This window comes from Drosophila tropicalis, unplaced genomic scaffold, assembly GCF_018151085.1.
Source record: "Drosophila tropicalis isolate 14030-0801.00 unplaced genomic scaffold, ASM1815108v1 contig_878, whole genome shotgun sequence".
Taxonomy (NCBI): Eukaryota; Metazoa; Arthropoda; class Insecta; order Diptera; family Drosophilidae; genus Drosophila; species Drosophila tropicalis.
In genome coordinates, this window is record NW_027173374.1 from 5,782,848 (window position 1) to 5,809,814 (window position 26,967).

Here is a 26,967-nt window from a genome sequence, read left to right on the forward strand (position 1 = left end):
TATTAAACAAAATGTTGCAAGGATTATTATTATTATTTTATTAATTGGCCTTCTGATTATTTTCTCAACGGCCCCCTCAAATAAGCCCAAGACTGAGGGGTGAATCCGTACTAGGCGTAAAGTAAAAACCATTTATTGAATTAGAAATTCCGCTAAATTGTGGGTAAACTTCTACAGTGAACACATGTGTTGCTAATTGATTAGCAAGTTGCGTAAGCATTGACACCAGTAAACGGTATAAATACTAGTGAATTCACATAACTTTCCACAGTTACATAAGGACATCCAGTGAAGTTTATCAAAAGAAAACTAAAACTAATCGAAATGATATTTAAATTATTGCGACAACCTGGACCACAAGATTTGAAGTCATCTGGAGAAGCGTTCGCCTATTTCGAGTATGCAATGACTGCCGCTGGTTGGTTGCCGCCATCGAAAGGCCAAAAATTATATATGATGTTTAGGGGATTCGTGATCTTGGGATGGATTATATATGTGCCTTTTGCAATGATATTGGGTTTGGTCAAAGATTTTACAAATTTTACTCCCAGCGATTTTTTAACATTACTCACAGATGTCATTAACATTGTTGGGTGTTCCCTAAAGGTTCTGTCTTTTTACTTCCATCTACCACAATATGTAAAGGCTAAAAAACTGATGGACCGTATGGATGAGTTCTGTGTGGATGAATCAGATCATTCTAGGATTCGCTATTGGGTCGTACGATGCAATCTCATCTTCTTAATTTTGTACAATTTATTTTGATTGGCATTATGTTGGGTTGTACACTAGTTAGCCTATTATTTATCTGCGACTTCTGGAATGGATTGTCCCGTTTTGTACTCATAATGGGATTGACGGCTCAGACATTCCCATTTTGTTACACCTGTGACTTAATCGTGGACAACTGTGATAGACTGGCATTGGCTATCTTTCATTCCAATTGGGTTGGATCGAGTCGTCGCTATAAATCGGCTGTAATTCAATTTATTCATCATGCTCAGCAACCGATTGCCTTTACAGCTGGAGCCATATTTCCAATTTCCATACAAACCAATCTACAGGTAATATAATGTCTAAAAATTAATTCGTGTAACGGAAATTTTAGTTTTGTTTTTCATTTTACCAAAAGGTGGCCAAATTGGCATTTTCTGTAGTGACTTTTATAAAGCAATTGAATATTGTGGAAAAGTGGATGGGGAATTAAAAGTTTCCAAAAATTCTCAACGAAAAATACATATCTCTCACAAACCGTATTCGCACTTAGTCATTAGCAGGGCTAACTACACAGGCACAGAAGGAAGAGTAGGATAATCGAGGAAACAAATGAGGAGACAGGAAGAAAGAACTCTGAGTAGTTTAAGTTGATGGTTTTTTTTTTTTTTTTTAGCTGCTTAGCTGCAAACATTTATGTTTTTATGAAAACTTTAAATAAATATAAACTATTTGTTTTGACTAAAGTTAATGCTGAGTATCAAAAAGTCGAGGCTTGGCCAATGGAATGTAATTGTATTGAATGTATATCTTTGTGTCGAGTCTGTGCTTTATTTTTGTGTCGTTTCGGTTTTTTCGTGTAATGTTTTTAATGCCTTAAGTATACAGAAAGCAATGGCATTGTCATTGTCACTCGCAAGCTTCTTCTTCCTCTTTCATCTGCTCTGCTTTGTCACTTTCACTTTTATTTTTTGTATTTTGGCCGGTAGGCCGACTGACTGACTTGGCATCAGGCTAACTGTGACTCTGGCTGTGTGAGTATTGTGGCTCTGTGCCGTTACCTTTGTTCCCAGCTCTTCATATTTTATGGCCAAATGATATTACTTCCGCCCTCCGCCTTCGCCATTACCACCGTCTGCGGCTGTTTCAGACGCATCAATGGCAATGTCCATTCGTCATGCATGATGCCATACAATTTAAATCATTTTGCAAACAAAGACGCATTTTGACGATGGCCATCATTGGTTAACGTCAACTAAGACTAATTATCTTGTTTAAATTCTCATTTAATATGCGGATCAGCCTAAATCAATATTAATTGGCAAAGTGTCACTTGTCATCAGAAATAAGATTTATTTGCCAAAATCAACAAGTTGTGAATGCAAATTCCAAAGTGCTTTGTTTTCAATTTGCAAAAAGTAGTAGTATTAGTATAACATCTTGTTGTCAACAATATTTGGGTAATCAATATCTTGCAGCTTTTTCTGGACTTTTTAATTACTTTTCTCTTCTCGATCTGTGTGCGGCTCGTAAAAGGTTGTTGAACAAAAACCAATATCCTCCACTCACTCTGGGCTGGGCTTGGCTTGGCTCGTAAACTCGTAAAGCATGGAACGTGCTATTCGCCGTTCACATATGTATCGCCAAAAAACCATATATCTAGGTATGCATCTAAACTGTGTGTTTTCATGTGGCACGAAGAACAAAGAGTATGTGGCAAACACCACCAACAGCAGGCAACAACGCCGGCCTATAAATCAAATGTAGGACCAAAGCAAACTTTGCATGTGCCAAACTGAAAATGCACTGGACAAAAATCTAAAAAATGTCTGGCTTTAAATGGGATTCTTAAAGGATTGTAAACTTAACCCAATGATAGTGTGAAATCTATCTAAAATGTTATTTTCTATTGATATCTATAAAAGATTCATTCATTTGAAAAGAAACATGATGTTAAATTCTTAAAATTCAATCCAATTCTAATCACTTTTTATTTCGGAGAGTGTAAGAACAAAGGCAAATGCACACACAATTCACCACGCCTCCCAAGCTCAAAAAAAGAAACCTTGTACACATGCTGTAGGAGTGAATTTAAAAGTTAGTATCCGCAACATTGTCGCAGATTGGTTTGAGAATTTTGTAGAAATTTTTGGTAGACACAATAGAGCTATATCTAGCCAGCTGGCTAGTTCTAGTTTCCATGCACATGGATGTTGATGGGCGGCCAATTTCTCTTGTACAATGATGTTCCGTTCATGGTCTTGGCACTTGAAAATTTATCTTGTAACGATAGGCGGCAATTTGCATATAACCACACAGACAGCAACCGAAAGGAGCCAGATCCAGAGCCACAGCCAAAGCAGTCAGCCAGATGCTTGTATACCACATAGTTACACAAATGTCTCCCAAGTGCACCTTGTGTGTTAACAGTCTATAGCTCCCATACAATAGACTTTAGTGTGTGTACTTTCAACTACTTTGCCCGCACACAATAGTCGCTTGGTCGTGATGCAGAAGGTGTTCCAGGTTAAGTGGACAACTTGTTAAGCATTTCAAGTATGCACAATTCGAGGCTACTTAGGTAACTGCAATGACAATAATATCTCGAACCCTGTTCGAAAAATGGAATATTAAAAGGAAAACAAAGATATGAAAATCATGAAGAAAAACAAAGAAAATATTAGTTATTTTATGTTAAAAGGATGTGTTAGACATTAAATGTCTATTTATATTACTCGATCGTTTAATACCTCGTCAAATATTATGTTAAAAAGTTAAAGTTAAGCTCAAAAATCGAATAGGTTTTATATACGAATAGGTTTATAGATATTTTATGTAGTATTTTGTATTAAATTTGAATATCAACGAATTGTTCATGAAATTTATCTAAAAATCGTGTTTTTCCCAAGACGTTTTCATATATTTTTATCCTTTTCAAATCTTTATAGTAAGTAAGCAGACTGTTTTATGTTAGCACATAACTCTCTTATAGTTTATAAGAAATTTTAAGATATCTTTGGTCTTCACCCTCTGTGTAAACAATTGCGTATCTTGAACGAAGGAAGTAAATACTTTTATTATTTCAGCAAAGAGCACCACAACTCGTCCTTAAATAAATATGCGAGAGAAATACCGGGAAAAAAATGCGTACTTTAAGGCTTTTATTTTTCACTCGAGGACAATTTTATGGTGTTTCATTTTGAGTTTTTTGCCTTGCCTGTAAGTGACATGGCCACAACACTTGAGCATATGAAAGGAGGCACAGCGAAAGTGCGTCCGAGAGAGATAGAGCGTGAGACAGAGACAGAGAGACGGGGATGGATACCAGTTCTGGGCTTTTGGTTTCTTCATATAATTGACAACCTTTGTCCCTTGTCCTCATGCTGTTTCCTTATACCTTCGCCCTTTTTTGGTTTGGTTTCGTTTGGTTTTTATTTTTTGGGGATGCCGCAGCGGTTTATGACACTTTCGGCGGTTTAATTAATTGCGCGTTTTTCTTAGCCCGTTTCCTGGCACGCCCCTTATACACTGTGGTGTTAATTATAATGTATGTCAGTCGTAAAAGTAAAAGTCGCCTCGCTCACGTATGTCGTATGCGTGTATACGGCTGAAAGGTGAAGATTATTTCCAGCAACAACTTAAACAAAAGTTCGTAGTCTGCGGCCTCATGGCTATCCATCAAATTTGGCAACAAACAACACGCCCAGTGCCCAATGGCCAATGCCTAAGCAAATGCCTCTTGTTGGGCTTATATTTTATGTGGTTTTATCGCCCAATATGGTTTACCAAGAAGCTTCTGGTCAATAGTATGGCCAACCGCCCAAAAATTTCTTTCTTCTGAACACAAAAGGAAAGAGAGACTGAGAGACAGAGAGGGAGAGAGAGAGAGAGAGAGTAGCAACAAAAAAGTAAACCTTATTCACTTTGTTTATTGACTTCATTTTCCCATTTGATTATTTTTTATGACTTTGGATTTTTACGATTTCTACTTTGGCATTGGGTTTCATTTTTTAATTCGCCTTCCCCATTAAAGTAACTTTATTTTCTTCTGACCTATGTTTCTAAAAATAAAACTTTTTGGTTTACCTACGCTGTTTTTTATGCCCTTCAATTACACTTTTTTTCGTTTTTATTTTGCAATTGGCCTGAAAGTTTCAATGTGAATTTACTGAGTAAATTAGTTGATAATTAGTTTGATTGCCAGCGGGGTGGTAGAGCAAGGCTTTAGTTTGATTGCATCCTCTATTACATTTAGACAAATTAAACTGCCTACAGATTCTGTTAACTGTTTGCTGATAACTTGCTTAAATGACAGTTCGCTGTAATCGATTGGCTGAACATAAGGTTAATATGAAATTTATTCATGATATCTGCATATACTCTCTTTTTCTATGCAAAAGTTTTATAAATTCATTGACTTTTCTCTAATATTTACATATGGGTCAAAGTTCAAGGGTATATGCAAAACTATGTTTAAGATTTACAGGACACAAATTTGAATTGCTTCGGAAATTTATAACTTTATTTAAAGGGAATCTATAAATAAGTTTAATTTTCATCATTTGTAGCTAGTTCACTTTAAATTTCAGTTGTTGTCTGTCATTTTGAAATGGGAAAGGTAAAAAAAAACGTTTTTTTTTTTGTAAATTTACAAAAATCAGAGTCTAAAAAACAAAATTGGCTGACCACAGTTTGAATTATACGGGTTATAAAAGAGAAAAGTAACAAAAGTGATTTCGCATTAGCCATTATTTATTATTGAACTGTTTAATTAATGACTTTACTCTGGTTTGCCATAAATACCATACTGATGGGTCAGCTGGGTCACAGTTTTATAAATCACAATTTGAAATGACGATCCGCCAATTACCAAACGAAAGCGAATTAACACCCACATAATCTTAAGCTGCTTTGCTCTCCTTTCTTAAATGAGTATATCAACTTTAGGTAGAAGGTTATGCTTACATAATCAATTTGTGAAAGTAATTTTGGCTTGTAATAAAGAAAACCTTAACCATCTCATAGGATTACATATGAAGAAATCAAAGTGTATAACAAATTCTCTTTACCCTCTGAACATAAACTTTTGCCTCATAGTTATAGTCTGCAATTTCATTTTCAATTGCCAATTCCCACAACAAAAATTTCAATAATCATATAAATGAATGAAAATCCATAAAACAAGCAAATAAACCATCATTACGTCACATGCCCAAAATAAAAAACAAATGGGGAAAAAAATAAAACACAAAAATTACAATTCAAGCATTTAATGCGCTTACCTACCACAAACCCAGCCCAGTGACTCTGCCACTGATTGGACAATTTAAAGCTCAGATGTTACATGTAAAGGAAATGAACGATGAAACATTATAATGTCCAGTCCTCTACAGTTGATATTTCACATTTGACATTTGTTGGATCAGTCCATCCTTTCCAGCCGTACAGCTCCACTCTCTTTTCCCCCATCCTGACACAAAATGTGCCGACATAAATCAAGTTTTGCTGCACTTAAAAAGTAATCAACTTTGCCTTTCCCCATTCATTAAATAAATTAAACAAAAAACTTAGTTGAAACAACTCGCAAGGCTCTTAGATAGAAAACCATTTGCCTGTCTTCTGGACGTGTCAAGAAATTTAATTAACGCTTCAATTTTTTGTGTTGGGTGAGAACTAGAAGAAGAAGAGTTGCCGCACACTTTGCACCTCATTATACTGGCCGGCCTTTGGTCTGGTCTTGTGGCACGTTTCGCTGGCAAATGAACCATCGCCTACATCAACGAAACTCAAATCAAAACACTTTGACTCATATAAAAATTCATTTGTCAGTCTAAATTAGAAAAGACTCTGTCTGGCATTTGGTCTTTAAGAGTTGATGGCCAGCTATCTGATTTATGTTTGTTTTATTTTCGTTTTTTTGATTTTGCTTCCTTTTTTTCCCGTTACTTTCGAAAGGGATTGGGGGTGGCGGCTTCGGGAGGGATTCGATGGGCTGCTGGTGGGTGTGTACATTAAACCGAAATCATTTTAATAAATTACAACACTCGCCCTGGTTGAATATGTCTGACAGTATGAACTCATTTTTTATGTAAGCACTGCCGCATTGGCATTAAATTTGATGGGCGTGCATAACACTTACAATAACCGTAACTGTAACCGGTTCACGCGAAAGAAAACAAAAAATGTCAAAGTGTCAAATGATTTAAGCTGCCGTTGATGTTGATGCTGATGTTGCTGTTGCTCTTGTCGGCAATTAAGTCGTGAGATTGTCAAATCTTCAATGACCAAATGAAACTACCACAAAAAGTAAAGTTAAGGAGATAAGGTTAAAATAAAATACAACAGAAGCAAAATAAACGGAGTACCAAGTGGCTCATGTGGCGTATGAGTAATGAGCTTGAGTAAGTTGTCATTTGAAGACCTCCTTAGCCTGCAGGCAGTTGAGCTACAAAACAAAAACTCATTGCCACTTGAGATTCGGCTAAATGACATTGCATTTTGCCATTTTTCAAGGAAAGTTGAGTGCACAGTGAAAGGTCGCCGACGCAGACAACAATGTCGACACCGTAGCAGATTTACTTGTCTCAGACAAGGCGTTAGGGAAAACATACAAATTAGTATAAACATTATTTCAAGCTTAGTTGGCTTCAGTTGGTACAGCGGTGCGTATACTTGATGTTTACATTATTATTACTTTGTTTTCCTTTTGCCTAGTAACGCAACATTCAAATGTATGTACATACGTCTGTGTAGATGTTTATGTATATTATGACCTCGTTAACGGACCGACTTGGCAACAGTCAACAGTTAGTAGCCCTACAGGCACGACAAGAAGGATAGACGAAAAATGATTATTATTGATAGGCGGCCAAAAGCGGTTGCTATTGGGAAAAAGAATTTCAATATTCCAACGATTATGCGATAAAAATTGATATGCAAAATGCACAAAGCATCTGCTTACATATTGAAATTCAATCAAAAGTTTAGCATATGATTCTCTCCATCATTTGTTTGGCATTATTGGCAATTTTCGATGCTCTTTTGGTTTTGCATCATCAGCTAGATTGGCAATATGCTTCCATGTGCTCAATGCGCTAAAAGATGATTCGATGGTGTTGAGAGCAGCCAAGTGGCTGTCAAAGTGTCACAGCAGCTAATGTTGAAACATTCTCAAATGTTGACGTAGACGACAATGACGACGATGATGATGACAAAATGTGTTTAATGGCTATATCGTGCATCCATGCAGGAACATAAACTGTTTCACCTGGTCACGTGAGCAAAATGCCCAATGAGTTCATTCATTTAGAAGTGGCGCTAGCAGAAGATAGAGAGCATTAGAGTATTTATGACGTCATTTGCTTGGCATATAAAAGAAACTATGTTAATTTAACTTATCTCTTTAAATTTGTTACGCTTTGTATCCAAACAGATCTTAAATAGTGTCTATCAGGCGAAGATCATCTGGATGGCAATTGCCTTAAAAGTTTAAACACAAAATAGTCTTGGAGAACTTGAGAAAAAGTAAAACCTCGTTGAAGAAATACTTGCTAAGCAATCTGAAAAAGCCAACGAAATAGAAAAAAAAAGTACATATATATTTTTTTCTACTAGCTTACCCATATTTCCAGAAGCCATTGCTGGAAAAAGATGGCGGTCATATGTAGTTGGCAAAAACAAAAGAAATTTGCGAGTTGTAGGCACTGGCATAAATATATAATAATAAATGTAATATAATAACAAAAAAAGGAAAATAGTAGTCATTACTTACCCGGAAATTGCATTGATCGTATCAGAAATTATTATTGAACAACCGGAACTATGAGCGCGGACGACCGAACGGGGCAACGCGTCCCCCACAACTGATGCGCGCCCCCTCAGCCACAGCTTCTTATATATGGAAGAATCGTTCTCTCGCTTCCACTTGGTCTCTCTACTTACCACTCTCACTACTTATCACTCTCACTCTTTCACTCACTTCATTGCTAAGCGACAAAAAGTACTGTAGCATTCTCTTTGTCTGCGTGCGAGTGTGGGTGTGAGCGATTAGGTTTGGGAGTGTGGGCGGTTAAATGAGAGAGAATGCAGTTTCTCTGCACTTTCTGATCGTGAGCTTTGCGGGAAGTAATGAGTGCGTAGAAGGTGGAAGGGAGAGAGTAAATAAATATGCTTGAAGTGAAGTTTCATTAAAAGGAAAATAATTTAATAAAATCATCGTTTGGTTTTAAAAATCTCCCCTAACTTTACTTTAAGACGCCACTGGGCCTAGTCGTGAATAAATATTCTCATTTAAGATTCTTTGGCTACTCAACTCTTTAACTTTTTTCAATAACCTTCTGCTGTTGTTTTACCCAATGGAAGCCATTTACTGCCATAAGTATATACTTACATATAACCTGATACATTTGGATAAATAAAAACAGAACTTCTCTGCGTACACAACGGTAATAAGAATTTTTTATAGCCAATTTGCGTGTGAAATGCATAGATCCGGCGGGGCAGCGAGAGACACAGAGGGCGAAACTTCAATAGGAAATCATTTCGGCTTGCCTGAATTGGCCCACACATAAGCTGTAGACACGCATAAAGTTTGACGCCTCAGAATATGCAACATACGCAATCTCGAACACACATGCACAGCTGATGAGTTTATGTGTTCCTACCTGTTAGTCCATTTACTTCGAAAGTCCATTTGATCTGTGAAAACTTGAAGGCTTTATAGATTTTTTTATGTTCTTAATAGGCAAACCAAAGTCGAATAACTTAAAGACTCAAGCACAATGTTTTCATTTTCCTTGTATTTGTGTTTGTATGTCCTGTTTTCTTGGTTTTTATGGTTTGCCCTCCTGGTTTCTATGTCGTTTCCTTTACTACATATTTTCTGAAGCTGTTTTTGATGCTGAAACAACTCTTCAACGGCTTTAAGTCGGTTGACGCACCCGAGATTAGGTGAATGCTTCGATAAAAATTAGTTTCAAGCGACCATAAAACCAAGTGTCTGGCCGTTCCATGGCAAATAAAGTTATTCGTTGGCCAATTTTAATGGCCCAAGGCTGGCTGAGTGAGATTTTACGGTCTGGACGAAAGATATGGTAAGGGGGGGCGTCAGCGTCTCCTTCATGTCGTCACATGCATGCAGCAAGGGTCGTAAACCGGCGAACAAAGGCGAATTGATGGGTCCTTAGGTGCTATTGGGTACATGAAATTTGACCTGCTGCCTCCCTTACCCCCAAAGTAATCTCAAGTTCTATGCTCGCAAAGATACTCGTACTTCAATTATAAAGTATACAGTGTAATTAACTTTAACCAATGGTTGGTATGCATTATCATGAGACTATTTTTTATTCTCTTACAGATGATTAAAATGATGCTGACGGTTGTAATTGTATTCACCAGCTGCTGGTTGCCATTCAACATTCTGCAGGTTTGTAAATTACTTAAAAAATCTTTTAATTAAAGTCCAACTCAATTGGATAATTATTTTTTTATAACTACTCTAACATCATATTTGTAATCGAAACCGTTGCAAAGTATGTATTTTGGTTTCTGAAAGGCTATGTCACTTAACTTGAATTTAAGTTAGATATGCTAGTAATTTATGTATATAAAGGCCCATAAGGCTAATAGTAGTAGATTATAAAAACTTGCCTTGAATGTACAACAATAGGAAATCATAGATTGGTTATCGTTCACAATTGCCAAAAGTTTAATGTTTAAACTGGCAAAAGCAAAGGCCAAATTGGTCCCAAGCTATAACTTTGCTAACTATAAAACAAAAATTATTAAACTTAAAATCAATAAATTTATATTTTGGTCAAATAAAAACCAAAAGCGATCATGTTGATTTCATGTGCGACTCAAAAAACAGTCTTTTTTGACTTTTAGACATAAGTCAAGTCTCTTATCATCAATCATTAAGGGTACAAATTGGATTAAAAGATTTGATAAATAATACCTAAATAGTTTTTATTGTTAAACGGTTTTGCAATTTATTTACCAATATATTTTCTTAATTTTTCATTTTGTTCCTTGACAGCTGATGCTCAATGATGAGGAGTTTGGGAAATGGAAACCACTGCCCTATGTATGGTTCGCCTTCCATTGGCTGGCCATGTCGCACAGCTGCTACAATCCGATTATCTATTGCTATATGAATGCCCGCTTCCGTGGCGGCTTCCTACAGATTATGTATCGCGTGCCCGGCCTGCGTCGCTGCTGCTGTCTGCGGTATTTGCGCAGTCGCGGCGAGCGTAGTTACGAAGCAACTGGTGAGATGACCTTCAAATACCATCGCCGAAATGGTGATGGTCTAGTCAGGAAACCTAAAATACGGATTAGGTGCCACCCTCTTTCTTTTAACCCATTTTCTCAATCTCTCTAATTGTGTCTTGTCTGGCTGTCTCGCTTTCGGTCTGTCTGTCTATCTTCCCCGCCCTCCCGCGACGACCAAATGGAGGGCACAGCATGTAGTTTGAAAACTTTAGTTTTTCTTTTTATATATATACATATATGATTTTAGTAGGCTAGTGCATGACAAATACACACCAGCAGACATTTAAAAGCAATTGCATGATCAGCACCTATATACACCTAAATCCAATCGTTGTTTATCAGTTGAAAGTTGAAATTATGTTACTCAATTTGGCTAATTTGTTATTCTTCTTGAATCAAAGGAACCGAAGAAGCATTCCACCTACATCGTGTGAACACCTGCACCACCTACATCAGCACAAGGCGAAAGCTGCGCACGAATTCTATGCAAGTGGTAAGCCAAATCAAAGATCAGTCCATTCTCCCATCATGATCACTTCTCTTGTTCCTTTTTAGAGTCAATTTTCATGTGCAGAGACCACAGTGTTACGATAGCTGCCCCCGAGGAGGAGTCAGCGAGCAAATTCTCGAGTGCGTTTCATGTGAATGGAGGCAATAGGCCGAGAACCTTTGGCTGCACTGAGTTCTGAAGGACAAACCAATGATCCAAGAATACGTGTGCTTGTGTAACTGTGTGCATGCGTGTGTGTGTGTGTGAGTGTATGCGTGTTTAGCTGATTGTTTCAATTGTGTTGATTGTATAAACAAAAATGTTAGAACTCAATGTAAATGTACAATTATTAAATGTATATTAATGTAACAGTAATCGATTTAAAAATATATAAATACTACCACCTATAAGTAAAAGTAATGGGTTAATTGTAAATGCAGCCAAAAAGTATGCCATACATTCACTACATTCGCCTACAAAGTGTTGCACACTTTTCTCAGCAGGCACTTGTCCGATCACTTATGGCAAAAGACTTCTATAGAAAGAAACCCTTAAGTCTAATAATATTTATAAATACTTTGGAAAAAATCACTTTTCTGTTCCCATTACCCATATAAAAAACACATTTTCTACCATATGCGACACTTGTCTTGTTTGGGATTCATGGCTGAGCCTCGTGCACACTTGAATGTACGAGCAAATTCCTCCGAATTGGATAAGACACCTCTCAACCTCATCTGTCCTGGACAATGCGAGTCACTGAGGGCGTAACGTGAGGCAGCCGGCGTATAGGTCTCACACCACAGATTGCCAAAGGAGATGAAAAACAGCTGTTCATGTGTATATTGCTCAAGGCCGGGCAGCTTAAGCTTCTCCCGACCCATTTCTTTGACATAGAGACGATAGGCATGATAGGCTTCTCGCATGCCTCCATTGTCGGCTATATTCTCACCCAGCGTTAGTTCACCATCAATCTGTGGAAATAAATGATGATAAACAGTCAAATATTTCACTCACTCACTAACTCACATATTCGCCAATGTCCTCCAAGTAATAGTGACTATATTGATCCACAAAGCATTCAGTGCGATTAATGTACTCATTGATTGTCTGATTTGACCACCACTCGACCATATTGCCTTCCCTGTCAAAGCGACGGCCGCTATCATCAAAGCCGTGCGTCAGTTCATGCCCCAGAATTGTGCCAATTGAGCCATAGTTAAGAGCCCTGAACAAGGACAAAGCAAAGAATAAAATGCGTTAATCAACACAGGACACAGTGGGCGAGACTTACTCAAGGCCAAGGTCATAGAAGGGATACTGGAGAATGGCAATGGGCACAGCTGTAAAATGAAAGTGTGCAAACGGATTAAAGAAACACGTAGGTTGTTGGCCCCCACACTTCCCTCTCCAGCACGTTACTTACTTATGGCATTGGACTGAAACGTGTGAAAAGCATTCACATTCGATGGTGAAGTGGCCCAACCAACTGGCTCTGGTTTATCCATCTCGTTCAGCCTCTCCATCATCTGCCAGTGAACAAATCCCATGAGATTCTCCATATGTGTGCTAACATTGACCTCAACACCCTCGTAATACTGATTCAATGCTGTGGCATTCCTAAGCCACTGAGGAAAGCCTATGAAACTCTTCATGTCGGCAGATTTCTGCATAGTTTTTCTTTTGGTTGCCGCATCCATCCATGAGGTAGAGCGTACGAGACGATCAAACGAACGTCTAATGTCGCTCAACATACGTTCTACACGAGGCAGCTTCTTGTTGGTAAACTCTTCGTCGGCCAGCACGTAGCTAACGGCCATTCCAAAAAGACTATTGACCCCATGGGCACAGTAGAGGGAACGTGGTGTTCCGCCCTCTGTTCCAACCACCAGACGCATGTATTCGGAATGCAGCATACGCATATCGCTGGTCGTATGCAGGACCAACTCTTCCAAGGCACTTAACCAGAGGTAAGACTCAATATGGGCAGCTGGCGTCTCTTGCAGATATTCTACGACATTTTGTAAGTAAATGATATCGGCCTGACTAGTTATAATAGTTAGATTTGAGGTATATTCCGCTTTGCCTGCATGCTTAGTACCATTCAGAATAAGTTGCATGTACTGCAACCAAATTGGCATTGTTTTTGGTGCAATATTTTTGTCTGTTTGATTCTGCAAGTCAAATAGTGATACATAGAGTATATCGTCAGCAGGATTCATAGAGGGTTTTGTCATATTATCAGCTTCTTCTTTTAACTGCAAGACATAAACGATTTTAAAGATTTAATGTGATGTTTGTGTCTAGGACAACCTACCGTATGAATCTTTCTAGCCACTTTGACGCCCTGTTTCACCAGTTCCGTTATGCCTAAGGTGGCCTCATCCTGGTTGACATAGGGATCCACATAGAGTAAGTACTTTTCAATTACTTTGCGCACATAGTGAAGATAAGCAGACATGCTCTCATTAGTTTGCTTCGTATCATCGTCGTCACTTTCGTCACTATCATTCACATCATCTTCATCGCTGTTCTGCATGAAAATAGTCTTTCTATGAATCTTTCGTAATAGTTTGTGTGTATCATCGTTGTTGCTGTATGAAAAGAGAGTTTCAGTTAGCCTACATTATAATTTTGTAATTGAGTTTTACTTACAAAGGAAACGCTGAATCAGTCTCTGGTGTTCCCAAAGCAATGCGATTTAGTGTACGATTCAATGGATCAGGAAATACATCAAATCCAATTATTAAATCCATACTTAGGTACTGCTTAATAGTCACAACTGACTGCAACCAATTGTAGGACGAATTTCCGCTTTCCCCGACATATTTTGACGTACTGCCTAAGGTCAGATTAAGAGCTGAGGGTAATATTGGCAGCTTAAATCTCTGTATGTAGTAGAGCAACGGCTCCAAATCTCTTTCGTCAAGCAGGTTTGTATCCATGCAGGCCCTATACATGGTCTTGGCCTTGCCCACCGCTTCGGGCTCAGTGCTGCTGCTTATATTTGTTCGCAGAAACTCACGGACAACACGCATTATATGTGCCTGTCGCTCACGAAACCAGTCATTCGACGTAGCCGAATCCGGACGTGGATGCTCGTTGGCCCAACGGCCACAAGTGAATTTATAAAAGTCCTCACAGGGATCAGTCTGTTCGTCCATTGAATAAACAAGGCTGGCCGCAGTACGAATACACTCCTTACTGCGACAAAGTGCTGTTGCAGATTTTCTAACTAATCGATAAAAGAAAATAGATTCTTTTATTATAGATGGCATTCTCACTTGGTTTTATATACTTACGTGTTATGCTTACAACTATAATTGCTATCAGGAGGGCGATCACCAGAGCCACCAGACCACCAAGTACGAACTTGTGATAGTAGCTGCGACGAAATCTGAGAAAGAGAGAATTATTTTAACTACAGAGACTCCACAGTATCCAAATATATCACTTACCGAGACTGTACACTAACAAAATTATGGTTAATGGGTAGATACGGTGGCTGTTTATTGTGGCTTTGGCTTCTACCACTGCCATTTCCATTTTCAGTATCGCCAAAGGCTCGCACCGGTGCCGACAGTAGACTTAGATTACCTGTAATGGAATTTTCAATGAATGCATTGTGGTAGAAACAAAAATAAGACCATTTTTATTATGGCCACCATGTTTCATGTTTCATTAACGTTAATTAGTTGAATGTTGTCAATCTGCTTGTCCGTCATTCGTACTCACATTGCCTCTTATCTTGATCGGACACTATTTGTATGTACATGTGGGTCCTGCCGTCATTAGGGAGTCTATGTGGTTATGACTGGCTGACCGGACATAAGGAGGAGACAAGGGACAGCAACTGTCACCCACATTTGAGTGGGCTGAGTGGTGCATAGGTTCAATGCACTGCAAATATTATTGCATGTCCAGGGATACTTAAAAAAAATTTCAATTTCTTTTTTTTGAGTTGACTTTAAAAACAATTTTTTATCTATTGACATCTAGCAAACCTGGATTTCTAAATCCATATTTCGATTTACTTTTTCACAGAAATTTGGTCGTCTTAAAATTAATTAAAAACTTTCAGACTCTAAAATGTTTCGCTATCTTAGCCGCCGTATAATCAATACAGATAATGTAGAAACTAAGGTTTATCAATTGTCCAATGAGGTTTGTACCGCCATCGAGGCTTTCAAGGAGGCAAACGAATTCGAGGATGATTATTTAAGGCCCATTACTTCTTTTCTGGACAAATGTTACGCCATGACCTTTTTTATTGGTTTCGTAATAACATCAATTTACTATCTAAATCCGAATCTGTTGGAAAGATTAAAAAAAACCACGAAATTTTTCCTTAGGCGGTATACGTTGGTGGATCATTTCAGCAAGTCTATAATAAATTTCCGGGCTCTGCTCAAAAAATTGCACATTGCCAAAGGAGATACTAAGTCCAAGTCTTCTGAAGTATCAATAGTTGAGCCAAATATAAGCATTGATAGTGAAATGCAATTGATAAATGTTAATCAATCGTCTAGGCTTGTTCACAGTCATGAGTCCAGAATGCTTTGCACTTCGAAATGGGCTTCAAGAGAGCTGACCAAGCCCCTAGCTAAGGTAAAAGCGTAATCGAAGGTATTTTATATTTATAATATGTATGTTTTACTCTTTAGAGCCGTCGTCACTGCTTATTTCTCTAGAATGTAGGACAAATGTGCTATGGAACTGGCAAGATTTTGATTAACTTTATTGTTATATCAAGTAGATTCAACTATACAATGTGCAGTGCAAAGTCTCAATATTGGAAATGATAATAAAAAAAAAACCAAGTTCAATTTTGTTTTACTCATGATGACTAGACAGAACCCCTCTCTCTCTCACCAGGTGTCTGTAGCCGGTGTGGCAGTGGCAATGTCTGTTGCTGTAGATTATCACTAAAGAAACCATTATTAGCATGCGATCCCGTGGTCCAGACTCGATTACGTACATTCTCCGCTTGGACATCCATAACGAAACCTCACACTGTTCTTACGTAGACGAAGATACACCTTAATTCATTGAAATTTCAATGTGATTTTTTTTTCTGGAGCGCACTAGAATAGCATTTTGATGCGATCTCATTTGGATTCATGTCACTTAATCATGAATCAATTGTTAAGCACATGTTGCTTTAGTTTTTAATTGTTGAGATTTAACGATTTTCTCACATTTTAAAATTGCATAATTGCGGCATAAACAATAAAACAATAAATACTTGAAAGCAATATACAAACGTGTACAGAAAACAACAAAATATCGACTCTAAGCCACTAAGGAGAGAGTAGCAAACGAATGAACTCCCGACTGCCGGTATATTGAAGCCGTGTCGTCGTCAACAGAACGTATTTATAAGGCCAGCAACCAAACATCAACGGTAACAGCAACAGCAACAATAACAATCACAACAACAATAACTACAATGACAACAATAGCAACAACACATCAGGCCAACCACCATTAACTCCTTTTGCCATGCAAATGTTCTGCGGCAATTACTAGGAGTCCACCAAAAACACCGCCCCCAAACCCATCCATTCGCCCCCACCCTGCTTGTTGAAATGCCCCAAACCCCAACCATAAACAACAACTCTAGAATTGTCTGACTGTTCTATAATACCCTCTACACCTAAGAAAGTCCTCTAACTATCTACTTTAGGTTGTTAATAATAAGCGCCAAGGTATGGGCAAACACATTTACATTCAAGTCCGCCCTTGTTCCAAAAGGTATGCAATTGAAAGTTTCTATTGTGGCAAAAGAAAGTTTTCGGTGTGTGGTATGTGTGTGTTGTCGGCTTTGAGGTAGTTTAAGCAAATTTGAGCAATAATATTGTCGAAAGAAACTTATCAAAAGTTCCCTTAATGTTTTGTTTTGGGTAGAAAAAGATAAATCCATAACTAGTATTAGTTTTAAGCCTGATTCTTGTTGTGAAACATAAAGAATCTTAACGTCTGTTGCATTATTCATTAAAGAAAAAACATTAAAAGTGTAAAATATATAGTTATATCCTTAAAAATTTGAAGTGTTTAATATTATTCATATTTGGTTGCATTATTTAGATATGGTATCGTAGAAGGAGTTGTGACTAGGACTATCTAACAAGCATTCCAATTTAAAGAGCATTGAAATTCTCACAACTCAAAATGTCTTCACCCGGCCACACTCTATTATTATTGTGAATCAAAACACGAAGAAGTGGCCCATCCAATACACAGAGGTTTAGCTGGTAAAGTGAAATTCCAGGGGGCTAACTTTAGTAAATATATAATAATATTGTATAACTATAACTAATTAATACTACCTAGTAAGTTTCGAGGCCATGTGATTGATGGCCCAAGGTAATGCCCAAATGGTTTACTTTTACAAGGATATAACATTACGGGTTCTGCTTTTGAAATTTGTCATTTTTTTTTTTTTGTTGCCAAAAGGTGGAACTAATAATAGTTATTAAGTGACCACACACATTACCCAGATATAAAGATAGGTAGGTACATACAAATGTTCCTTACAAACCAAATACCAATGACATTTGCATTGTTTGCCCTAACTTTGACATACTTCGTCGTGTCGGAATCGATAAATATTATTGATTCACTATACAGAAACACATCCAGGAAAACAAATCGTGTGCACATCCCTTGGCATACGCCACGTGGGCCCAACATGTAATGGAAATGCATGTTGTTAGACATCATTCAATCGCATGTGTTTACACATCGCCCTCCAATGGTAATTGGTCGCACAGAATTACCACAATTAATAAATGTCCATTGACGAAAGGCGGACCAGAATGGGTTCAAAGAACTTTACTTTAACTTGACAAACGTTGGCCAGTTACTCGTACTTTGCATACATTTATTATACAGTTTTTCACTAGGACTAATTAGGTGCATTAGAATTACATAGACATGAAAGTTACATTTAAATAGATTACAAGAAATATGACACGAATGTTACATGGTAATAATATTATGAATTTAAAATTTACATAGCTAATAAATTTATATTTCTGCATTTAATTAGCATTAGTTAGATTAGACATAGAGAGGGGGTTTTTTCTCGTTTTCTGGGCTTTTTGTTCTATGTGTGTTTGTGTGTATCAACAAATAGACTAAGACCAAAGGTACAAAACAGAAGAAAAAAAACCCTTTTCGACAGTTTGGCCTGCCATTCTGTGTGGTGGGTGGATGAAACTTGTTGCTGCAATGAAAAAAGGTTGAGAAACAAAATTATAATTATTTATTGAAGGCATTCATTAAGTCAACCTGTAAGATTTTGAATTGAAAAGGTATGAAATAGCTTAGTAGAGTCCAAAGGAGTTTATAATTACAAAACAGCAGATAGAACATTCGACATCATCTTCTTTATTCTTTTTCTATTAAATTATTTAAGAAAACTCTTTGTTTTATGTAAGATTTCAAGAGAAAATCTAATGTCCTTTCTTTCAGAATTCACTTGTTTTCCATCTATCTATAGAATTTAAAAAGAACTTGATAAATACAGCTAACAAATATTTATATGATCAAAAATTCCATCACAAGTTAGCCTTGAATATTTTGTTGAAACATATAAGTCAATTTAGTTGCCTTTGCCCTTCCATTCTCTACAGTTGCCGTTTGTTTCGTGTCTAAGTCACAAATGTTTTTGGGTTTTCGTAAAAAAGTTTAAATCAAAATAATTTTAGTTCGAAAATATTGTGAAGAGAGCAAAAAGAAAGTAAAATAACTATCGTATCCTTTATCCTTTTAGGGAGAAGTTTCATAACTATTCTAATATTGTGAAGAAGTCTGTCAATTGAAATGGATCGCGTTTATGGCAACATTGAGAACAAGTTCAAGTACTTGAGCAGGGCTGAAGGCAAGGGGATGGCTCTGAAGCTTTTTGGATTCTACGCCGTGGGCTACACTCTGCGCAGACTGATGAAGTAAACACCTGCGAAGCGGAAGCACCTACAACCACGAAACCACAAGTTAATCAGACAGGATGCCCTTTCCATACACAAATTCCAAGTCCTTTTTGAAATGAATGTGAATAAAGTTGTCTGGCCTTACCTTTAATCACATACGCGCATATCCATAGCTATAGGCAGTATTCTCAGGAGCCGCCTAACGTCTTTGGCTTGAGCACACATTTGCAGCAGGAGGGTATCTTGAAAGGTTCATTGGCCACCTCGGGTGTCCCTTGGCTACCATTGTTGATGGTGGCCAAATGTCTTATCACATAATGTTGCTTGCAAACGGGTGTATAGTTTTGTGGAAAGCTGTCCAAAAATAAGCAACTCTCATTCTCGCCCCTGTTAAAGAAAGGTATGCCATTATGATTAGTCTTAATGGTTTTGTGTTTAGAGCCGTCTGGCCACTTACTCGCATTCTTCTATGAGTATACCCTGCTTGAGCTCCTCTGTATTGACAATATATTGCCAAGTTAGATCCAATCTTTGTCCCAATTTAGGATACAGGTACCGCGTACGACTATTGCACAGATGCAATTCATCATCTTGCATTCTCAATCCTACATCCGTGGGCGGCTGTTCGTCAATAAATAGATTGGGAAATTTTCGCAATAGCACACCCTTGAGGGCAGATATATCGGGATAATTGTTGACCTTGGTGCAGAATGAACGACTCTGATTGAAACCATCTACACACTCATGATCGCCCGTATCGATAATCGGCACTGTTGAGGGTCGATGTCTATCTGCTGGACCGGGAAAGACAAAAGCTGATGTTAGGCAAGCGCCAAAGGCATTTGGCCGTGAGTATGGAATCGATTTAGTTGTTAATTGTATATCATGTTCCGAGTAGGATATGGTATATGGCGTTTGTCTACAAAATAATACTTACAATCCGATATGGGTTTACGTGGCGTATGTGGCTGCTGTGGTGGCTGCTGCGCCACAGTCTGGGTTGTCTGCAAAGATATAAGCGGATCGGTAAAGACAAGATTCAGCTTGCCATCCGGGGATCTCTGAACTTTGAAGGATTGCTCTTCATGGTTCAAACTGTGATATTGATGATAATGCTGTGACTGTGTTGGCTGGGACTGAGATTGGGTGGTCTTGTGTGACGGCTTTGATTGTTCTGTTGCCGTTGCAGTTGCTGTTGCAGTTGAGGTTAAAGTTGGCGATGCAGTTGCTGGCTGATCGCCAAGCATGGTGGGTATGGGCATGAAAGGAGGTGCATCGTTTGAGAACGTCGTTGTCTGTATATGTAAAGTTTTTGGTGCTTTCTTAATTAGTCCTCATTTTAGAGATGTAATCAATCAAACAAACAATGCACAAATAAAACCAACAAACAAAACAACAAAAACAAAGCAAAGTAATACACACAAAGACACAATTAGCAACAAATCAAGTTAAATTATGAATTTACTTCGATTTGTTTATCTACTTTGCCAAATAATCCCAAAATGGTTGAATTAATGGTTTAAATGATGTTAAATGATGCTGGTTGGTTAGTACGGGGGGGAGGGGAAGTGCTTCACTTACATTGAAAAGCATCACACCTTCGCCATCGCTCACTTTGAAAATGGAGAGAACACGTGCTTCTATATCCTCTGCTGGCAACTGAAGCGAACGAAAATGGGAAGAAAAACGCATTTAGTCTTAATTGGCTTTATAATAACCAAATTCGGACGACAAAAAACACAGAAATACCAAAAGGGTGGGAGGATGGAGGTGTGGTCTTGGTAAATGCCCACAAATAGGGGAAAATGTTTGGGGGGTGGGGCTGGGAATTTGTCAGACAAGTTTACTATAGGTTTCTATTGCTCTATGGATGGGCACAATTTTGATCACACCTCATGCCAAACTGTTGGTGTGGTTATGTGTGGCCCCTTCTGGGTCTCCTGCTGTTTATTCGTCTTCACCTCCATCTCCTTCTCGTCATTGTGATTCCAGGCCTTGTTGCGCATAATACTCAACAGACTGTCTGACATGAAAGCTGTGGTGTCTATGGGGATAGCTGTCGTTTCTGCTGCTTCTGCTGATGGTGCTGATGATGGCGATGATGTTGTTGATGCTGCTGCCTCGGCTTCGCGTCTCTTGGTTATTTCACTATTGATACAAACTATCTGAAAGATATACAGGGGGGAAATTTGTTGTTTGTTTGGGGTTCATGAGCATTGCCAAGACAACGATGCAAAGTCCGTCCATTCTCTTTTGGCGAGTGTCTCTCTCACACTCTCTCTAGGTCTATGGAACTCAACTATCTTGTCTCATTCACACACACACACACACACATTTGCGTAATAGATTGTTTGAACAGCTGTTTTTGGGGCAAGCGCAGTTTAGTTGCTTTATTTTTTTTTTTAAAGAGAAGAATTATTTAAATGTTCTTACATTTTCTTAGATCTGACCAATAGCTTATTTAGTAGCTCTTAGCTAATATATCATTAAATGCTGTTCAAACAATTACACACACACACCGATACACACACATTTATTCACACTCGACTGTAATTATTTATTATTTCCAGTTCGTTTTGCAATAGCAGATGTTTTTGGCACCAAATAATGTTTATGATTATGAATTGAGTAATCACCAAGAAAGCGAATGGGCCAATGTGAATTATGAAAGGGAAAATATGCCAAGTGACTTAAAGATTATATACAAATACACATATAAATGAATTAAGTTAACTCAACACTAAATACTAAGTATTATAAGTAAATGCCGGCCATTTGTGTCTGTCTCAGATAGCCTTATCTCTAAAACAAAATTTGAAACCCATTTCCAAAAACCACACAACAATTTCATTCATTTCCTTCCTGTCTAGCTTCTCTTTTGTTTAATTTCTTCTTCATTTATTCCACACACGATGACACATTTTTATACGCAATTCAACTCATAAATAACAAGCCTACAAACATTATGGTTAACTACTTTTATTTGTTGTTCAAGTATAAGTATTTTTGGATCTATGACTCAAAAATGTTTACTTCGGTAGTTTTAATAAATAAATTGTGAAATTCTCATATGCCTGAATCTTGTGGGGGGAATCTTAACAAGTTCAAAATCTAAAACCTGATCTCAGCAATTCCAAAACAATTGACTGACCTTTTCTGAGAATAAAATTTTCCCAAACCAATTTCGAATATGACTTTGTATCCACAATCACTTGTCGCTGTTTGGCAAACTCTTACAATTTAGGTATTTTCACAAAAAAAAAAAATTGAACCTTTGCCTCAACTAACTTGGCTAAGCGTCTAAGCGTCTGAGTGTAGGTATCGAGAATTCCAGATTGCGCTTTTATAAATATTTGATATTTAATTTGTTTTCTTAATTACTTGTTTCTGTAGATATTTTTGCTTTTCTCATTCTATATTGAGAATCTAATAGATTCTAATTGCAGCCTATATAAATAACCCCTGAAGTCGTGAGCCGTGCAAAGTGTCAATTGTAATATTATGCAAAGTTAAAGGAAACCAATAAATTATTGTCGTAAACAGGTTTCATACAAACTGCAACTAAATTTGTCTAAAATGCCCTTCAATATATCGTATTCAATTCAATTGATGTGATGTTAGATTACCAATGGATTATATTTTGATTAGTTAGTCAAAAGACGAGGGGCAGGGTAAGACATAATTAACCATAAACCCAAATAAGCCACATGGAATGAAAATAGAAAACATATTGCTTAAGCATATTTCTCTCACCGTTGTGAATAGCGCAAAGAGCAGCAAGACAATTTTCACCAATTTCCACCACATGGGAGGCATTTTCTTGAACGACTCTTTGGTTTTTTCTGTTGGTTACCAAGTCGTCTGTGTCACTGAAGTTTTGGGCGCAGGTGATCGATCCGATCGTGTTGCCTTAACCTATTGCTAGTTGTTTTCTGCTCCTCTGTTATACGCCTTGCGTATAGATAGTGTTTATTAACAAATTGGCACGACTAATTTTTGGAATGCCGCAGTTTATTAATGTTTTTTTTTCCTGTTATGCCTTGGTGATGTGTCGCTCAGCTTAATTCGTTTGCACGTTTTTTTTTTTTTTTGTTTTGTTCAGACGGCACTATAGTTAATCGCTTTGCTTTTCACTTTAGTTACTAACTCAGGGACACTTTTTGTTGTTGTTGTTGATGCTCTTGTGTTTGGTGTTTATTTCGAGAGCGGATTTGATATTGATTGCGATGAGGCTTTCTTTACCTCGCCCTGACCTGGCACAAAGTGAAGTCACTAGCACTGCGGGCTGATGCTTTTATTGAATCTTAAGCTCGACTGGGCTTATCCCGAATTTATAATTTAATGGACATAACGACGCACACGTCTTTTGGCCTCTCTTGACGAAATGGTAGAATAATTAATTAACATTTATATTCAGATGCATTCGAGCGATGAATGTAGCGAGCAAGCGAACGAGCGAGCGAGAGAAGACGAAAGCAACTAAACGAAAAGTTTTGACAAGAAATACAGTTGAGCTCAATTGACAACTGCAGCTTTAAGTTAAGCTTAACAGCGAGCGAGCGAGAGAGAGAGAGAGAGAGAGAGAGTAAAAAAAACAGACTAACTTTAGCCTTAATGAAGTTCGTATACCCTTGCAAGTTTTTTGGATACTTCTTTTTCGAATTGAAAACTAATGTGAACACTCGAATTACGGCCTAGAAACTTATTGGTTATAGAAAATGTAGAGTCAATTATCAATGAGAAGCTTCTGTGGAAGCTTTACGATATATACTTCCGATCCTGTATACAGGAGTTTGATGAATTCGTCTCCGTTTGCTGATCACGAATCTTTATACTCTACTTTACTTCTTTGCTTTTCTTCTGATGAAAGTTAATGTACCCATTTATTAAGAGTATAATGAGAGAGCTAAATTTAGATGAGGGGGCGATGTGGAAAAAGAGAGAGAGAGAGAGAGAGATGGAGAGGAATCCAGTATTTTATTACAGCTGTTTTTTGTTGTTCATTGTTAATTGACAGCTCGAGGTGGTTTAATTAGCATAAGTTGTTCGTTCCACTGAAATGTGGAATACTTTCAAAAGCCCGCAAAAAATACACAACAACGTTACTTAAAATAAAGTTCGTTACAAATATACATGAAATTATGTAAGGCTTCTGAACAAAAACACGAAATATCGTCAACTTCTATACATTTCGAGATCTATCCATCTTATCTATCTATAAATCAGCTGTTTCCACTCGCTGCTGACGAAAGTAAAAGTGAAGCTTTGCGCCACAAAAGCTCGCTCGTTAGATCGAATGAATTATTACGTATTCCACGCTGATTCAAACATGGGTCACACTCCAAAGTAGCCGGCGCACGCGTCATGGAATCCCAGCTTGACCGGCTGCCAGGGCGATGATTGCGATGATGCTGATGGGAGGCGGCGATCAGCTTGAATTGCTTCTGTAGTGGGAAACATGATGACTCGTGGGTATTTCCAAGAGGGTATTTTGCGAAACTAACCACAGAATTTTAAAATTCTTGAATACAGCATATCGGCATCTGTGCCCCATGCCATATGAATGAGACTGTCAATTAGGTGTAAATTCAAGCATTATGAGTTCGAGTGATGCATGACGCTGCCATTATAAACTGAATAGGCCTTGAGCTGGCCCGATCTCAAGTGTAAATCGCGCGATAATGATCGTTTACTTGGAACTCAAAGACGTTGTATATAGAAGTTATATATTATAATTTACTGGAAATCAATAAAGAATTCTCAATATTTCATCCATTACAAGCATTGTGCCCTTAGAAATAATTGTGGGTTGACGTGTGTCTAAAGATACAATCTACACATGAGATCTGAATAGTAAGACTTTTTCTTTGAAATAGCTAAATATTAATTTTAAATGAAAAGTTTTTCAAAAAGTGCTAAAAGTTTTTTAAAGTGTATGTTTAATAATTGAGTCATCATTTTTAATCCTCTATAATAAAGTATACGCATTATCTTACACAATAAAATCTGTTGCATATTTTAAGGTGATAACAATTCATTGCATATCTTTGTGCGCCTAAAAATTTGATACTTGTTACCTGTTGAGGAATATGCTTAAAAAATGATTAAAAAATGGTCCCTTCTCTTTTAAAATATCTCTAAAGAATTTGCTGTTAATATAAAATAAAAATATTAAAGATTTAGTCATCAATGAATCAATAGGGTAGGAAATTTTAGGGTTTCAAGAGCACTTCAATCCATATATTATAAACTTCTATATGACGAATCACTTTGTTTCAATGATAAAATGACACAATGTTAATTTTTGTTTACCGTTTCTGTCATGATTTTCTATTTGGCATTGCTAACAGAAAACACCTTTCCTGAAAACTTAGCTGCAAGCCCTTAGGGATTAGAGATAGAGACAAGCTAAGCCATCATAGATAAATGGCATCTTTGTTTGGTTACAAAGTCTCTGTTTAGCTTTAATAGTGCGTGCTGTTAACATAATATAATTAAATTCTTATTTATTCTCTTATTCCCTCTGATTAGAGAACATCACTTTCTTAATGGTTATTAATTGAATCGGAAATAACATAATTTGAGCTAATTGAGTTAATTAATCACTTTGCCACCTAACCACAGAGAACAGACTGAGATTGACTAATCGTTAGATGCTGCCACCGCTGCCGTTTGCCACTTGCCTCCAATTCCCCTTCAAAGTCATGGCAAGTCAAGCGAACGGATGACTCGCTTCTCGGGTCAAGTTAACGAGAAATGGTGAAATAACTAAATGGTAAATAATGAATATGTATTGCACATTCAATAAAATGAAATTGAAATAAAATATAAACGCGGTAACAATCAAAAAACAAAATAAACTACGCCACCTGGAGAAAAATAGTGGACGCACCACTTGGCAGAAATGCAATTTCGAGTCATGACAGGCGCCACAAAGACATGCAACACTGAGCAGCGACTATCGGTGGCCAAGTCTCAGGGGGGGTAACTGTTTTATAGACTTTATGCGTTTGCCGGCAGGACGCAGCATGAAGCTGTTGCTCAACCTCAATTTGTCGACCGATTGCATCATACATAATCCAAGCTAACATCTAGCTCACACATGGCTCCCAGCCATGGAGATCGCGCCGGTGGATTGCGGTTTTGTGTGCTGCCTTCTAATGCAGCGAATGTGGTGTGGTGTGGTCTCTATAGGGAGATCGTTGGCCCATTCAAGTGTTTGCCAAATATTTATTTAAGCGATGTTTAGGCTTTCACTTTTCATCTCCTTCTCAGGAGAGAAACGATTCCACAGCAGACAATAAGATGTATAGCCCAGCTTCCGCCAAAAAAGTAACAGAAAAAATAGTATGGCAACGCGAAACGGGTTCATTTCGGAATTCAATGCAATTCGCACTCAAATTTTTGTCGTCCATTGAATTTTATTTTGAAGTTGAAGTTCATTGCGCAACTAACAAACGATGCAGGCAACCAAGCAAGCAACTAGCAATGTATCGGCAACAGGAAGTCCAGGAAGTGGACTCACCAGCCCGCTGCTCCTAACGACAACCGAGCAGC

The 26,967-nt window shown here is 37.7% G+C and overlaps 4 protein-coding genes and 2 long non-coding RNA genes across 17 annotated transcripts in view; 3 read left to right on the top strand and 3 right to left on the bottom strand.

Moving 5' to 3' along the window:
- RYa-R (RYamide receptor) overlaps positions 1–11,892 on the top strand; it is a 70,563-nt gene extending 58,671 nt beyond the window's left edge. The window contains exons 5-8 of the mRNA XM_068300301.1: positions 10,070–10,138; positions 10,751–10,982; positions 11,388–11,479; positions 11,542–11,892. Of these exons, the coding sequence (XP_068156402.1) occupies positions 10,070–10,138; positions 10,751–10,982; positions 11,388–11,479; positions 11,542–11,580 (432 nt within the window). The 3' untranslated portion in view covers positions 11,581–11,892. The remainder of the gene's footprint in view (positions 1–10,069; positions 10,139–10,750; positions 10,983–11,387; positions 11,480–11,541) is intronic.
- Positions 6,030–8,570, bottom strand: LOC137585250 (uncharacterized). 2 transcript variants are annotated; one of them, XR_011033534.1, is made up of 5 exons: positions 8,486–8,570; positions 8,334–8,417; positions 8,262–8,273; positions 7,676–8,193; positions 6,030–7,595 (listed from the first exon to the last, which is right to left on the bottom strand). It is a non-coding gene; the product is annotated as an uncharacterized lncRNA (long non-coding RNA). The 2 variants fall into 2 exon arrangements; XR_011033533.1 differs by having other exon boundaries at positions 7,676–8,273.
- Positions 11,893–12,105: 213 nt separating the features above from the next.
- Positions 12,106–16,536, bottom strand: Nep5 (Neprilysin 5). Its single transcript, XM_068300665.1, has 9 exons — positions 16,349–16,536; positions 14,935–15,073; positions 14,779–14,873; positions 14,132–14,711; positions 13,794–14,070; positions 12,903–13,734; positions 12,771–12,819; positions 12,506–12,704; positions 12,106–12,450 (listed from the first exon to the last, which is right to left on the bottom strand). The coding sequence occupies exons 1-9, from the start codon at positions 16,473–16,475 to the stop codon at positions 12,106–12,108; spliced, it is 2,643 nt and encodes an 880-aa protein (XP_068156766.1). The 5' UTR covers positions 16,476–16,536.
- On the top strand, positions 15,486–16,302 carry LOC137585023 (uncharacterized). The gene is made up of 2 exons (XR_011033517.1): positions 15,486–16,084; positions 16,141–16,302. It is a non-coding gene; the product is annotated as an uncharacterized lncRNA (long non-coding RNA).
- Positions 16,537–18,338: 1,802 nt separating the features above from the next.
- spz (Spaetzle domain-containing protein) lies at positions 18,339–23,877 on the bottom strand. 11 transcript variants are annotated; one of them, XM_068300658.1, is made up of 7 exons: positions 23,164–23,876; positions 21,303–21,575; positions 20,992–21,069; positions 20,348–20,414; positions 19,868–20,204; positions 19,556–19,797; positions 18,339–18,704 (listed from the first exon to the last, which is right to left on the bottom strand). In XM_068300658.1, exons 1-6 carry the CDS (start codon positions 23,224–23,226, stop codon positions 19,599–19,601), a joined length of 1,017 nt encoding a protein of 338 aa, XP_068156759.1. In that variant the 5' UTR covers positions 23,227–23,876; the 3' UTR covers positions 18,339–18,704; positions 19,556–19,598. The 11 variants fall into 11 exon arrangements, with proteins under 11 accessions (XP_068156759.1, XP_068156758.1, XP_068156756.1 ...); XM_068300657.1 differs by having other exon boundaries at positions 19,868–20,225; positions 23,164–23,875; XM_068300655.1 differs by having other exon boundaries at positions 19,868–20,201; positions 20,348–20,705; positions 23,164–23,871.
- LOC137585021 (uncharacterized) lies at positions 19,100–19,561 on the top strand. Its single transcript, XM_068300664.1, has one exon. It carries the CDS (start codon positions 19,304–19,306, stop codon positions 19,430–19,432), a length of 129 nt encoding a protein of 42 aa, XP_068156765.1. The 5' UTR covers positions 19,100–19,303; the 3' UTR covers positions 19,433–19,561.
- Positions 23,878–26,967: the final 3,090 nt, after the last annotated feature.